Below are 19,412 nucleotides of genomic sequence, written 5' to 3' on the forward strand. Positions count from 1 at the left end.
TACAGTACAGATACATTAGATACATTACATTACAGATACATTACATTACAGATACATTACATTACAGATACATTACATTACAGATACATTACATTACAGATACATTACAGATACATTACAGATACATTACAGATACATTACAGTACAGATACATTAGATACATTACATTACAGATACATTACATTACAGATACATTACATTACAGATACATTACATTACAGATACATTACAGATACATTACAGATACATTACAGTACAGATACATTACATTACAGATACATTACAGATACATTACAGATACATTACATTACAGATACATTACAGATACATTACAGTACAGATATATTACATTACAGATACATTACATTACAGATACATTACAGATACATTACAGTACAGATACATTACAGATACATTACAGTACAGATATATTACATTACAGATACATTACAGATACATTACAGATACATTACAGTACAGATATATTACATTACAGATACATTACAGATACATTACAGTACAGATATATTACAGTACAGATACATTACAGATACAGTACAGATACATTACATTACAGATACATTAGATACATTACATTACAGATACAGTACAGATACATTACAATACAGATACATTACAGATACATTACATTACAGATACATTACAGATACATTACAGATACATTACAGATACATTACAGATACATTACATTACAGATACATTACATTACAGATACATTACAGATACATTACAGATACATTACATTACAGATACATTACATTACAGATACATTACATTACAGATACATTACATTACAGATACAATACAGATACATTACATTACAGATACATTACAGATACATTACATTACAGATACAATACATTACAGATACATTACATTACAGATACATTACAGATACATTACATTACAGATACAATACAGATACATTACATTACAGATACATTACAATACAGATACATTACAGATACATTACATTACAGATACATTACATTACAGATACAATACAGATACATTACATTACAGATACATTACAGATACATTACATTACAGATACATTACAATACAGATACATTACAGATACATTACATTACAGATACAATACATTACAGATACATTACAGATACATTACAGATACATTACATTACAGATACATTACATTACAGATACATTACAGATACATTACATTACAGATACATTACATTACAGATACATTACAGATACATTACATTACAGATACATTACAGATACATTACATTACAGATACATTACATTACAGATACAATACAGATACATTACAGATACATTACAGATACATTACATTACAGATACAATACAGATACATTACAGATACATTACATTACAGATACATTACAGATACATTACAGATACATTACATTACAGATACATTACATTACAGATACATTACAGATACATTACAGATACATTACATTACAGATACATTACATTACAGATACATTACAGATACATTACATTACAGATACATTACAGATACATTACATTACAGATACATTACATTACAGATACATTACATTACAGATACATTACATTACAGATACATTACATTACAGATACAATACAGATACATTACAGATACATTACAGATACATTACATTACAGATACAATACAGATACATTACAGATACATTACAGATACATTACAGATACATTACAGATACAATACAGATACATTACAGTTACATTACATTACAGATACAATACAGATACATTACATTACAGATACATTACATTACAGATACATTACAGATACATTAGATACATTACAGATACATTACATTACAGATACATTACATTACAGATACATTACATTACAGATACATTACATTACAGATACATTACAGATACATTAGATACATTACAGATACATTACATTACAGATACATTACATTACAGATACATTACAGATACATTACAGATACATTACATTACAGATACATTACATTACAGATACAATACATTACAGATACAATACAGATACATTACAGATACATTACAGATACATTACATTACAGATACAATACAGATACATTACATTACAGATACATTACATTACAGATACATTACAGATACAGTACAGATACATTACAGATACATTACATTACAGATACATTACATTACAGATACATTACAGATACATTACATTACAGATACATTACATTACAGATACATTACATTACAGATACAATACAGATACATTACATTACAGATACATTACAGATACATTACATTACAGATACATTACAGATACATTACAGATACATTACATTACAGATACATTACATTACAGATACATTACAGATACATTACAGATACATTACAGATACATTACAGATACATTACAGTACAGATACATTACATTACAGATACATTACAGATACATTACAGATACATTACATTACAGATACATTACAGATACATTACAGATACATTACATTACAGATACATTACAGATACATTACATTACAGATACATTACAGATACATTACATTACAGATACATTACAGATACATTACAGATACATTACATTACAGATACATTACATTACAGATACATTACATTACAGATACATTACAGATACATTACATTACAGATACATTACAGATACATTACATTACAGATACATTACATTACAGATACATTACATTACAGATACATTACATTACAGATACAATACAGATACATTACATTACAGATACATTACATTACAGATACATTACAGATACATTACATTACAGATACATTACAGATACATTACAGATACATTACAGATACAGATACATTACATTACAGATACAATACATTACAGATACATTACAGATACATTACAGATACATTACAGATACATTACAGATACAATACATTACAGATACATTACAGATACATTACATTACAGATACAATACATTACAGATACATTACATTACAGATACATTACATTACAGATACATTAGATACATTACAGATACATTACAGATACATTACAGATACATTACAGATACATTACAGATACATTACATTACAGATACATTACAGATACATTACATTACAGATACATTACAGATACAATACATTACAGATACATTACATTACAGATACATTACATTACAGATACATTAGATACATTACATTACAGATACATTACAGATACATTACATTACAGATACATTACAGATACATTACAGATACATTACATTACAGATACAGTACAGATACATTACATTACAGATACATTAGATACATTACATTACAGATACAGTACACATACATTACATTACAGATACATTAGATACATTACATTACAGATACAGTACAGATACATTACAGTACAGATACATTACAGATACATTACAGATACATTACATTACAGATACATTACATTACAGATACATTACAGATACATTACAGATACATTACAGATACATTACAGATACATTACATTACAGATACATTACAGATACATTAGATACATTAGATACATTACAGATACATTAGATACATTACAGATACATTAGATACATTACAGATACATTACATTACAGATACATTAGATACATTACAGATACATTACATTACAGATACATTACATTACAGATACATTACAGATACATTACATTACAGATACATTACAGATACAATACAGATACATTACAGATACATTACAGATACATTACATTACAGATACATTACATTACAGATACATTACAGATACATTACAGATACATTACATTACAGATACATTACAGATACATTACATTACAGATACATTACAGATACATTACAGATACATTACAGATACATTACATTACAGATACATTACATTACAGATACATTACATTACAGGTACATTACAGATACATTACAGATACATTACAGATACATTACATTACAGATACATTACATTACAGATACATTACATTACAGATACATTACATTACAGATACATTACAGATACAATACATTACAGATACATTACAGATACATTACATTACAGATACAATACAGATACATTACATTACAGATACATTACATTACAGATACATTACAGATACATTACAGATACAATACATTACAGATACAATACATTACAGATACATTACAGATACATTACAGATACATTACATTACAGATACAATACATTACAGATACATTACAGATACATTACAGATACATTACAGATACATTACAGATACATTACATTACAGATACATTACAGATACATTACATTACAGATACATTACAGATACAATACATTACAGATACATTACATTACAGATACATTACATTACAGATACATTAGATACATTACATTACAGATACATTACAGATACATTACATTACAGATACATTACAGATACATTACAGATACATTACATTACAGATACAGTACAGATACATTACATTACAGATACATTAGATACATTACATTACAGATACAGTACACATACATTACATTACAGATACATTAGATACATTACATTACAGATACAGTACAGATACATTACAGTACAGATACATTACAGATACATTACAGATACATTACATTACAGATACATTACATTACAGATACATTACAGATACATTACAGATACATTACAGATACATTACAGATACATTACAGATACAATACATTACAGATACAATACAGATACATTACAGATACATTACAGATACAATACAGATACAATACAGATACATTACAGATACATTACAGATACAATACAGATACAATACAGATACATTACAGATACATTACATTACAGATACATTACATTACAGATACATTACAGATACATTACAGATACATTACAGATACATTACATTACAGATACATTACATTACAGATACATTACATTACAGATACATTACATTACAGATACATTACATTACAGATACATTAGATACATTACAGATACATTACATTACAGATACAATACAGATACATTACAGATACATTACATTACAGATACATTACAGATACATTACAGATACAATACAGATACATTACATTACAGATACATTACAGATACAATACAGATACATTACAGATACATTACAGATACATTACAGATACATTACAGATACAATACAGATACATTACAGATACATTACAGATACAATACATTACAGATACATTACAGATACAATACATTACAGATACATTACAGATACAATACATTACAGATACATTACAGATACATTACAGATACAATACATTACAGATACATTACATTACAGATACATTACAGATACATTACATTACAGATACATTACAGATACAATACAGATACATTACAGATACATTACAGATACAATATATTACAGATACATTACAGATACATTACAGATACAATACAGATACATTACAGATACATTACAGATACAATACATTACAGATACATTACAGATACATTACAGATACAATACAGATACAATACAGATACATTACAGATACATTACATTACAGATACAATACAGATACATTACAGATACATTACATTACAGATACATTACAGATACATTACATTACAGATACATTACAGATACATTACAGATACATTACAGATACATTACATTACAGATACATTACATTACAGATACATTACAGATACATTACAGATACAATACATTACAGATACATTACAGATACATTACAGATACATTACAGATACATTACAGATACATTACAGATACAATACAGATACATTACAGATACAATACAGATACATTACATTACAGATACATTACAGATACAATACAGATACATTACAGATACATTACAGATACAATACATTACATTACAGATACATTACAGATACATTACAGATACAATACAGATACATTACAGATACATTACAGTACAGATACATTACAGATACAATACATTACAGATACATTACAGATACATTACAGATACATTACAGATACATTACAGATACAATACAGATACATTACAGATACATTACAGATACAATACAGATACATTACAGATACAATACAGATACAATACAGATACATTACATTACAGATACAATACAGATACATTACAGATACAATACAGATACAATACAGATACATTACAGATACATTACATTACAGATACAATACAGATACATTACAGATACATTACAGATACATTACAGATACATTACAGATACATTACATTACAGATACATTACATTACAGATACATTACATTACAGATACATTACAGATACATTACATTACAGATACATTACATTACAGATACATTACATTACAGATACATTAGATACATTACAGATACATTACATTACAGATACATTACATTACAGATACAATACAGATACATTACAGATACATTACATTACAGATACATTACATTACAGATACATTACAGATACATTACAGATACAATACAGATACATTACATTACAGATACATTACAGATACATTACATTACAGATACATTACATTACAGATACATTACAGATACATTACAATACAGATACATTACAGATACATTACATTACAGATACATTACATTACAGATACAATACAGATACATTACAGATACATTACATTACAGATACATTACAGATACATTACAATACAGATACATTACAGATACATTACATTACAGATACATTACATTACAGATACATTACATTACAGATACATTACAGATACATTACATTACAGATGCATTACATTACAGATACAATACAGATACATTACAGATACATTACATTACAGATACATTACATTACAGATACATTACAGATACATTACAGATACATTACATTACAGATACAATACAGATACATTACAGATACATTACATTACAGATACATTACAGATACATTACAATACAGATACATTACAGATACATTACAATACAGATACATTACAGATACATTACATTACAGATACATTACAGATACATTACAGATACATTACAGATACAATACAGATACATTACATTACAGATACATTACAATACAGGTACATTACAGATACATTACAGATACATTACAGATACAATACATTACAGATACATTACAGATACATTACATTACAGATACATTACAGATACATTACAGATACATTACAGATACATTACAGATACATTACAGATACATTACATTACAGATACATTACATTACAGATACATTACATTACAGATACATTACAGATACATTACATTACAGATACATTACAGATACATTAGATACATTACAGATACATTACAGATACATTACATTACAGATACATTACAGATACATTACATTACAGATACATTACAGATACATTACATTACAGATACATTACATTACAGAGATACATTACAGATACATTACAGATACATTACATTACAGATACATTACAGATACATTACATTACAGATACAATACAGATACATTACATTACAGATACATTACATTACAGATACATTACATTACAGATACATTACAGATACATTACATTACAGATACATTACAGATACATTACAGATACATTACATTACAGATACATTACAGATACATTACATTACAGATACATTACAGATACATTACATTACAGATACATTACAGATACATTACAGATACAATACATTACAGATACATTACATTAGATACATTACATTACAGATACATTACAGATACATTACAGATACATTACAGATACATTACATTACAGATACATTACATTACAGATACATTACAGATACATTACATTACAGATACATTACATTACAGATACATTACAGATACAATACATTACAGATACATTACATTACAGATACATTACAGATACATTACAGATACAATACATTACAGATACATTACAGATACATTACATTACAGATACATTACAGATACATTACAGATACATTACAGATACATTACAGATACATTACATTACAGATACAATACATTACAGATACATTACAGATACATTACATTACAGATACAATACAGATACATTACATTACAGATACATTACAGATACATTACATTACAGATACATTACAGATACATTACATTACAGATACATTACATTACAGATACATTACATTACAGATACATTACATTACAGATACATTACATTACAGATACATTACAGATACAATACATTACAGATACATTACAGATACATTACATTACAGATACAATACAGATACATTACATTACAGATACATTACAGATACATTACATTACAGATACATTACAGATACAATACAGATACATTACAGATACATTACAGATACATTACAGATACATTACATTACAGATACATTACATTACAGATACATTACATTACAGATACATTACATTACAGATACATTACATTACAGATACATTACAGATACAATACATTACAGATACATTACAGATACATTACATTACAGATACAATACAGATACATTACATTACAGATACATTACAGATACATTACATTACAGATACATTACAGATACAATACAGATACATTACAGATACATTACAGATACATTACAGATACATTACATTACAGATACATTACAGATACATTACAGATACATTACATTACAGATACAATACAGATACATTAGATACATTACAGATACATTACAGATACATTACATTACAGATACATTACATTACAGATACAGTACAGATACAATACAGATACATTACATTACAGATACAATACAGATACATTACAGATACATTACATTACAGATACATTACAGATACATTACATTACAGATACATTACAGATACAATACAGATACATTACATTACAGATACAATACAGATACATTACAGATACATTACAGATACATTACAGATACATTACATTACAGATACAATACAGATACATTACATTACAGATACAATACAGATACATTACATTACAGATACAATACAGATACATTACAGATACATTACAGATACATTACAGATACATTACATTACAGATACAATACAGATACATTACATTACAGATACAATACAGATACAATACATTACAGATACATTACATTACAGATACATTACAGATACAATACAGATACATTACATTACAGATACAATACAGATACATTACAGATACAATACATTACAGATACATTACAGATACATTACATTACAGATACAATACAGATACATTACATTACAGATACAATACAGATACATTACAGATACATTACAGATACAATACATTACAGATACATTACATTACAGATACATTACATTACAGATACATTACATTACAGATACATTACAGATACATTACAGATACATGTACATATTACATTTCATTACATTTCATTATAGTACAACGGTTTGATTTGTCTAATCTTATCAATTTCTTCTTAGCTAGCTACACAGCCGTCTTTGTATCATAGATAATTGCGTAATTATCGTATTTCGTCGTCCTAACGCAGTCTACACTGCCCTGCAGCTAGCCAGCTAGCTAACGTCCACCGTTAGCTAGTCCACCGTCTACCGATTAGCAGCACAACTATTACACTCAACTGAACGACTTGATTAGTGTAGTGTTAGCTAGCTACATAGTTGTCTTTGCTGTCTTCGTACCCAAGATAATTGTGTAGTTTAGAGTGTGTAGTTTTATGTCGTCCTTAACATAGGAGACTCTGCTAGCTAGCCAACAGCTAGCCAACGTCTACCGAACAGAACTTCTGCACTCAACAATCCGGTCGCATTTCGCTTCGCTCCACAGGTAGTATCACATTTTTCATTTCATTTCATTACAGTACAACGGCTTGATTTGTTTGATCGTAGCTAGCTACATAGCTAGCTACACAGCCGTCTTTGTATCAAAGATAATTGTGTAGTCTAGAGCGATTTCCTAGGTTAGTTAGCCAGCTATTGTCGTTCTTTAAACGCAACGTAACGTAATCAACACTGCTAGCTAGCCAGCTAGCCCCGAATAGCAGCACAGTAGAAACTATTACACTCAACGGAACGACTTGATTAGTGTAGTGTCAACAACGCAGCCAATGCCAACTAGCCTACTTAGTCAACAACGCAGCCTCTGCCAGCTAGCCTACTTCAGCAGTACTGTATCATTTTAATCATTTTAGTCAATAAGATTCTTGCTACGTAAGCTTAACTCTCTGAACACTCGTGACGTGTAGTCCACTTGTCATTCCAATCTCCTTTGCATTAGCGTAGCCTCTTGTGTAGCCTGTCAACTATGTGTCTGTCTATCCCTGTTCTCTCCTCTCTGCACAGACCATACAAACGCTCCACACCGCGTGGCCGCGGCCACCCTAATCTGGTGGTCCCAGCGCGCACGACCCACGTGGAGTTCCAGGTCTCCGGTAGCCTCTGGAACTGCCGATCTGCGGCCAACAAGGCAGAGTTCATCTCAGCCTATGCCTCCCTCCAGTCCCTCGACTTCTTGGCACTGACGGAAACATGGATCACCACAGATAACACTGCTACTCCTACTGCTCTCTCTTCGTCCGCCCACGTGTTCTCGCACACCCCGAGAGCTTCTGGTCAGCGGGGTGGTGGCACCGGGATCCTCATCTCTCCCAAGTGGTCATTCTCTCTTTCTCCCCTTACCCATCTGTCTATCGCCTCCTTTGAATTCCATGCTGTCACAGTTACCAGCCCTTTCAAGCTTAACATCCTTATCATTTATCGCCCTCCAGGTTCCCTCGGAGAGTTCATCAATGAGCTTGATGCCTTGATAAGCTCCTTTCCTGAGGACGGCTCACCTCTCACAGTTCTGGGCGACTTTAACCTCCCCACGCCTACCTTTGACTCATTCCTCTCTGCCTCCTTCTTTCCACTCCTCTCCTCTTTTGACCTCACCCTCTCACCTTCCCCCTACTCACAAGGCAGGAAATACGCTCGACCTCATCTTTACTAGATGCTGTTCTTCCACTAACCTCGTTGCAACTCCCCTCCAAGTCTCCGACCACTACCTTGTATCCTTTTCCCTCTCGCTCTCATCCAACACTTCCCACACTGCCCCTACTCGGATGGTTTCGCGCCGTCCCAACCTTCGCTCTCTCTCCCCCGCTACTCTCTCCTCTTCCATCCTATCATCTCTTCCCTCTGCTCAAACCTTCTCCAACCTATCTCCTGATTCTGCCTCCTCAACCCTCCTCTCCTCCCTTTCTGCATCCTTTGACTCTCTATGTCCCCTATCCTCCAGGCCGGCTCGGTCCTCCCCTCCCGCTCCGTGGCTCGACGACTCATTGCGAGCTCACAGAACAGGGCTCCGGGCAGCCGAGCGGAAATGGAGGAAAACTCGCCTCCCTGCGGACCTGACATCCTTTCACTCCCTCCTCTCTACATTTTCCTCTTCTCTCTCTGCTGCTAAAGCCACTTTCTACCACTCTAAATTCCAAGCATCTGCCTCTAACCCTAGGAAGCTCTTTGCAACCTTCTCCTCCCTCCTGAATCCTCCTCCCCCTCCCCCCCTCCTCCCTCTCTGCAGATGACTTCGTCAACCATTTTGAAAAGAAGGTCGACGACATCCGATCCTCGTTTGCTAAGTCAAACGACACCGCTGGTTCTGCTCACACTGCCCTACCCTGTGCTCTGACCTCTTTCTCCCCTCTCTCTCCAGATGAAATCTCGCGTCTTGTGACGGCCGGCCGCCCCTACAACCTGCCCGCTTGACCCTATCCCCTCCTCTCTTCTCCAGACCATTTCCGGAGACCTCCTCCCTTACCTCACCTCGCTCATCAACTCATCCCTGACCGCTGGCTACGTCCCTTCCGTCTTCAAGAGAGCGAGAGTTGCACCCCTTCTGAAAAAACCTACACTCGATCCCTCCGATGTCAACAACTACAGACCAGTATCCCTTCTTTCTTTTCTCTCCAAAACTCTTGAACGTGCCGTCCTTGGCCAGCTCTCCCGCTATCTCTCTCAGAATGACCTTCTTGATCCAAATCAGTCAGGTTTCAAGACTAGTCATTCAACTGAGACTGCTCTTCTCTGTATCACGGAGGCGCTCCGCACTGCTAAAGCTAACTCTCTCTCCTCTGCTCTCATCCTTCTAGACCTATCGGCTGCCTTCGATACTGTGAACCATCAGATCCTCCTCTCCACCCTCTCCGAGTTGGGCATCTCCGGCGCGGCCCACGCTTGGATTGCGTCCTACCTGACAGGTCGCTCCTACCAGGTGGCGTGGCGAGAATCCGTCTCCACACCACGTGCTCTCACCACTGGTGTCCCCCAGGGCTCTGTTCTAGGCCCTCTCCTATTCTCGCTATACACCAAGTCACTTGGCTCTGTCATAACCTCACATGGTCTCTCCTATCATTGCTATGCAGACGACACACAATTAATCTTCTCCTTTCCCCTTCTGATGACCAGGTGGCGAATCGCATCTCTGCATGTCTGGCAGACATATCCGTGTGGATGACGGATCACCACCTCAAGCTGAACCTCGGCAAGACGGAGCTGCTCTTCCTCCCGGGGAAGGACTGCCCGTTCCATGATCTCGCCATCACGGTTGACAACTCCATTGTGTCCTCCTCCCAGAGCGCTAAGAACCTTGGCGTGATCCTGGACAACACCCTGTCGTTCTCAACTAACATCAAGGCGGTGGCCCGTTCCTGTAGGTTCATGCTCTACAACATCCGCAGAGTACGACCCTGCCTCACACAGGAAGCGGCGCAGGTCCTAATCCAGGCACTTGTCATCTCCCGTCTGGATTACTGCAACTCGCTGTTGGCTGGGCTCCCTGCCTATGCCATTAAACCCCTACAACTCATCCAGAACGCCGCAGCCCGTCTGGTGTTCAACCTTCCCAAGTTCTCTCACGTCACCCCGCTCCTCCGCTCCCTCCACTGGCTTCCAGTTGAAGCTCGCATCCGCTACAAGACCATGGTGCTTGCCTACGGAGCTGTGAGGGGAACGGCACCTCAGTACCTCCAGGCTCTGATCAGGCCCTACACCCAAACAAGGGCACTGCGTTCATCCACCTCTGGCCTGCTCGCCTCCCTACCACTGAGGAAGTACAGTTCCCGCTCAGCCCAGTCAAAACTGTTCGCTGCTCTGGCCCCCCAATGGTGGAACAAACTCCCTCACGACGCCAGGACAGCGGAGTCAATCACCACCTTCCGGAGACACCTGAAACCCCACCTCTTTAAGGAATACCTAGGATAGGATAAAGTAATCCCTCTCACCCCCCCCTCCCCCTGAAAAGATTTAGATGCACTACTGTTCCACTGGAGGTCATAAGGTGAATGCACCAATTTGTAAGTCGCTCTGGATAAGAGCGTCTGCTAAATGACTTAAATGTAAATGTAAATGTACATTACAGATACATTACAGATACATTACAGATACATTACAGATACATTACATTACAGATACATTACATTACAGATACAATACAGATACATTACATTACAGATACATTACAGATACATTACATTACAGATACATTACATTACAGATACATTACATTACAGATACATTACATTACAGATACATTACAGATACATTACATTACAGATACATTACAGATACATTACATTACATTACAGATACATTACATTACAGATACATTACATTACAGATACATTACAGATACATTACAGATACAATACAGATACATTACATTACAGATACAATACATTACAGATACATTACATTACAGATACATTACAGATACAATACAGATACATTACAGATACATTACAGATACATTACAGATACATTACATTACAGATACATTACATTACAGATACATTACATTACAGATACATTACAGATACATTACATTACAGATACAATACAGATACATTACATTACAGATACATTACATTACAGATACATTACATTACAGATACATTACAGATACATTACAGATACATTACAGATACAATACAGATACAATACAGATACATTACATTACAGATACATTACATTACAGATACAATACAGATACATTACATTACAGATACATTACAGATACATTACATTACAGATACAATACAGATACATTACATTACAGATACAATACATTACAGATACATTACATTACAGATACATTACAGATACAATACAGATACATTACAGATACATTACAGATACAATACATTACAGATACATTACATTACAGATACATTACATTACAGATACATTACATTACAGATACATTACAGATACATTACATTACAGATACAATACAGATACATTACATTACAGATACATTACAGATACATTACATTACAGATACATTACAGATACATTACATTACAGATACATTACAGATACATTACAGATACATTACAGATACATTACATTACAGATACATTACAGATACATTACATTACAGATACATTACAGATACAATACATTACAGATACATTACATTACAGATACATTACAGATACATTACAGATACATTACAGATACATTACAGTACAGATACATTACAGATACATTACAGATACATTACATTACAGATACATTACAGATACATTACAGATACATTACAGATACATTACATTACAGATACATTAGATACATTACAGATACATTACATTACAGATACATTACAGATACATTACAGATACATTACAGATACATTACATTACAGATACATTAGATACATTACATTACAGATACATTACAGATACATTACATTACAGATACATTACAGATACATTACAGATACATTACAGATACATTACAGATACATTACAGATACATTACATTACAGATACATTACAGATACATTACATTACAGATACATTACAGATACATTACAGATACATTACATTACAGATACATTACAGATACATTACATTACAGATACATTAGAGGCATGTGTTTTAATGGAATGGAGAGTCATACCCTACTTTCAGTGTGAATCAGCATAACCCTAAACCTAACCCCAGTAGCATCCCTGACCTTTAACTCCTGACCTCTGACCTTACCTTCATGAGGTCCAGCAGGGGTCCACTGATGAACCCCAGGTACTTCCTCTCCAGAGTGGTGGGGTGGTTCACTGCTGGGAACTGAAAAGCACACAACAAATAGCATGGTTTGCGTGTCATGCCTCTACCACCATCAGCAGCCAGTCAGCCAGTCAGCCAGCCTGCCCGTCAGCCAGCCAACCCGTCAACCAGTCAGTCAGTCAGCTAGTAAACCAGCGAGTCAGTCAGTCTTCCCGTCAACCAGCCTGTCAGCCAGTCATTCAAAAAGCCAGCCAACCAGCTAGCCAGCCAGCTAGCAAGACAACCACCCGGTCGGTCAACCAGCCAGTCAACCAGCTAGTCAGCCAACCAGTCTGTCAGTCATCCAGACAGCCAGTCAGTCAGTAATGCCAGTCAGCCAGCCAGTCAGCAAGTCAACCAGTCATACAGCGAATCAACCAGCCAGTCAGTCAACCAGCCAGCCAACCCGCCAACCAGTCAGTCAACCAGCCAGCCAGTCTGTACACAAGCCAGTCAGCCAGCCAACCAGCCAGTTAACAAGTCAATCAGCCAGTCAGTCAACAAGCCAGCTAGCCAGCCGGTCGGTCAGTCAACCAGCTAGTCAGCCAACCAGTCTGTCAGTCACCCAGCCAGCCAACAAGCCCGCCGGTCAGTCAACCAGCCAGTCAACCAGCTAGTCAGCCAACCAGTCTGTCAGTCATCCAGCCAGCCAACAAGCCAGCCGGTCGGTCAACCAGCCAGTCAACCAAATAGTCAGCCAACCAGTCTGTCAGTCATCCAGCCAGCCAGTCAGTCAACAAGCCAGCTAGCCAGCCGGTCGGTCAACCAGCCAGTCAACCAGCTAGTCAGCCAACCAGTCTGTCAGTCAGCCAGCCAGTCAGTCAGTAATGCCAGTCAGCCAGCAAGTCAACCGGCCAGTCAGCGAGTCAACCAGCCAGTCAGCGAGTCAACCAGCCAGCCAACCCGCCAACCAGTCAGTCTGTACACAAGCCGGTCAGCTAGCCAACTAGCAAGCCAGCCATCCAGTAAGCTAGCCAGCCAACCAGTCAGTAACGTCAGCCAGTCAGTAACGTCAGCAAGTAACACCAGCCAGGCAACCAGCAAGTCAGTAATGATCTGAACCACTCCTCAAGGCAGAATGGAGATAAATGATGTGTCACTGTGATCCAATCAGTCATGCCACAGCTAGCAAGAGAGAGGGGGAGAGGACGGAAAAAGAGATGGAGAGAGAGAGAGAATACTGAAATAAGACAGGAGATCGAGAGATGGAGTGAGTTGGAAAGAACAGGAAGAAGAGAAGAGTAAGAGCGCAGTGAGGGGGAGTGAGGGGAAGAGAGATGGACAGATAGAGTACTGAGAGCAGAGACCGTTTCCAGCCTGTCCTACCCGTAGCCCGTGGAATCGAGGGTTATTGTAGAAGAGTTTCATCTGTTCAGTAGGCAGTGGTCCCAGGACCTTCTGGATGATGAAGAGCTGATCTATCTCACTCTCTCCTGGGAACAACGGCTGGCCATCACTCAGCTCCCCCAGGATACAGCCTACTGACCACATGTCAACTGCCTTACCATACGGCGCCCTGGGGGAAGAGGGGAGAGAGGGTGTTGGTCATTATAATTGTATGGTTCATGTCTGCAGTATCCTACCTGTACTGCACACCATTAACACGTGTTGGTGCATGTTTACAGTATCCAGGTAGAATGGACTCAACCAGAATGACACACATACACGAAACTCACCCCAGCAGTAGTTCTGGAGAGCGGTACCATCTAGTGGCCACGTACTCTGTGTAGTTGGCATCATTTCCCTCTGAGAGATTACGGGCGAAGCCTGACAAGAGAAGACAGACAGTGCAGTGAATAAGAGAGAGAACAGGAAGTGACCTCGGAGACCAACTAACCAGGTACACAGCTAAGACAGTAAAATCATTTCAGTAGGATGATGAGGACACAGGAACAACAGTCTAAGAGCAACCAGTGAGACCCACCCTCTCTCGCTCTCTGTATTAATTGATTCAACAGAATGAGTCAACACTGAGCAGCTAAACATAGACTGTAGATGTACTGCTCTACAGAGTATATTGACGTATCAGGGTGCTCAAAGAAATGTTTCACTTCGTGATGTGCTTTATCATAGTGTCTGATATCACCAGAACACCAACCTGACTATCATAGTGTCTGGTACCACCCAACACCAACCTGACTATCTTAGTGTCTGGTACCACCCAACACCAACCTGACTATCATAGTGTCTGGTACCACCAGAACACCAACCTGACTATCATAGTGTCTGGTACCACCAGAACACCAACCTGACTATATAACATAGTGTCTGGAACCACTCAACACCAACCTGACTATATATCATAGTGTCTGGTACCACCAGAACACCAACCTGACTCTATATCACAGTGTCTGGTACCACCCAACACCAACCTGACTATCATAGTGTCTGGTACCACCAGAACACCAACCTGACTATATATATCATAGTGTCTGGTACCACCAGAACACCAACCTGACTATATAACAGTGTCTGGTACCACCCAACACCAACCTGACTATATATCATAGTGTCTGGTACCACCCAACACCAACCTGACTATATATCATAGTGTCTGGTACCACCAGAACACCAACCTGACTATATATCATAGTGTCTGGTACCACCCAACACCAACCTGACTATATAACATAGTGTCTGGTACCACCAGAACACCAACCTGACTATCATAGTGTCTGGTACCACCGGAACACCAACCTGACTATATATCATAGTGTCTGGTACCACCCAACACCAACCTGACTATATATCATAGTGTCTGGTACCACCAGAACACCAACCTGACTATCATAGTGTCTGGTACCACCCAACACCAACCTGACTATATATCATAGTGTCTGGTACCACCCAACACCAACCTGACTATATATCATAGTGTCTGGTACCACCCAACACAAACCTGACTATCATAGTGTCTGGTACCACCAGAACACCAACCTGACTATATATCATAGTGTCTGGTACCACCAGAACACCAACCTGACTATATATCATAGTGTCTGGTACCACCCAACACCAACCTGACTATATATCATAGTGTCTGGTACCACCAGAACACCAACCTGACTATCATAGTGTCTGGTACCACCCAACACCAACCTGACTATATATCATAGTGTCTGGTACCACCCAACACCAACCTGACTATATATCATAGTGTCTGGTACCACCCAACACAAACCTGACTATCATAGTGTCTGGTACCACCAGAACACCAACCTGACTATATATCATAGTGTCTGGTACCACCAGAACACCAACCTGACTATATATCATAGTGTCTGGTACCACCCAACACCAACCTGACTATATATCATAGTGTCTGGTACCACCAGAACACCAACCTGACTATATATCATAGTGTCTGGTACCACCAGAACACCAACCTGACTATCATAGTGTCTGGTACCACCCGAACACCAACCTGACTATCATAGTGTCTGGTACCACCCAACACCAACCTGACTATATATCATAGTGTCTGGTACCACCAGAACACCAACCTAACTATCATAGTGTCTGGTACCACCCAACACCAACCTGACTATATATCATAGTGTCTGGTACCACCCAACACCAACCTGACTATCATAGTGTCTGGTACCACCAGAACACCAACCTGACTATATATCATAGTGTCTGGTACCACCAGAACACCAACCTGACTATATATCATAGTGTCTGGTACCACCAGAACACCAACCTGACTATCATAGTGTCTGGTACCACCCGAACACCAACCTGACTATCATAGTGTCTGGTACCACCCAACACCAACCTGACTATATATCATAGTGTCTGGTACCACCAGAACACCAACCTAACTATCATAGTGTCTGGTACCACCCAACACCAACCTGACTATATATCATAGTGTCTGGTACCACCCAACACCAACCTGACTATCATAGTGTCTGGTACCACCAGAACACCAACCTGACTATATATCATAGTGTCTGGTACCACCAGAACACCAACCTGACTATATATCATAGTGTCTGGTACCACCAGAACACCAACCTGACTATCATAGTGTCTGGTACCACCCAACACCAACCTGACTAGCATAGTGTCTGGTACCACCAGAACACCAACCTGACTATATATCATAGTGTCTGGTACCACCCAACACCAACCTGACTATATATCATAGTGTCTGGTACCACCCAACACCAACCTGACTATCATAGTGTCTGGTACCACCCAACACCAACCTGACTATCATAGTGTCTGGTACCACCAGAACACCAATCTGACTATATATCATAGTGTCTGGTACCACCCAACACCAACCTGACTATATATCATAGTGTCTGGTACCACCAGAACACCAACCTGAATATCATAGTGTCTGGTACCACCCAACACCAACCTGACTATATATCATAGTGTCTG

General features: G+C 36.7%; 1 protein-coding gene across 3 annotated transcripts in view; it reads right to left on the minus strand.

Moving 5' to 3' along the window:
• The window catches only part of LOC115122708 (cyclin-dependent kinase-like 5), a 300,065-nt gene that overhangs the window by 193,172 nt on the left and 87,481 nt on the right, over positions 1–19,412 (minus strand). For all 3 annotated transcript variants that reach the window (XR_010461060.1, XM_065009456.1, XM_065009455.1), the window contains exons 8-10: positions 16,694–16,784; positions 16,344–16,533; positions 14,958–15,038 (exon numbers count right to left, since the gene is read on the minus strand). Coding sequence is in view for 2 of the 3 variants with exons in the window: in XM_065009456.1 (XP_064865528.1) it covers positions 14,958–15,038; positions 16,344–16,533; positions 16,694–16,784 (362 nt within the window). In the remaining variant the exon portion in view is untranslated. The remainder of the gene's footprint in view (positions 1–14,957; positions 15,039–16,343; positions 16,534–16,693; positions 16,785–19,412) is intronic.

This window comes from Oncorhynchus nerka, linkage group LG25 (assembly GCF_034236695.1).
Source record: "Oncorhynchus nerka isolate Pitt River linkage group LG25, Oner_Uvic_2.0, whole genome shotgun sequence".
NCBI lineage: Eukaryota > Metazoa > Chordata > Actinopteri > Salmoniformes > Salmonidae > Oncorhynchus > Oncorhynchus nerka.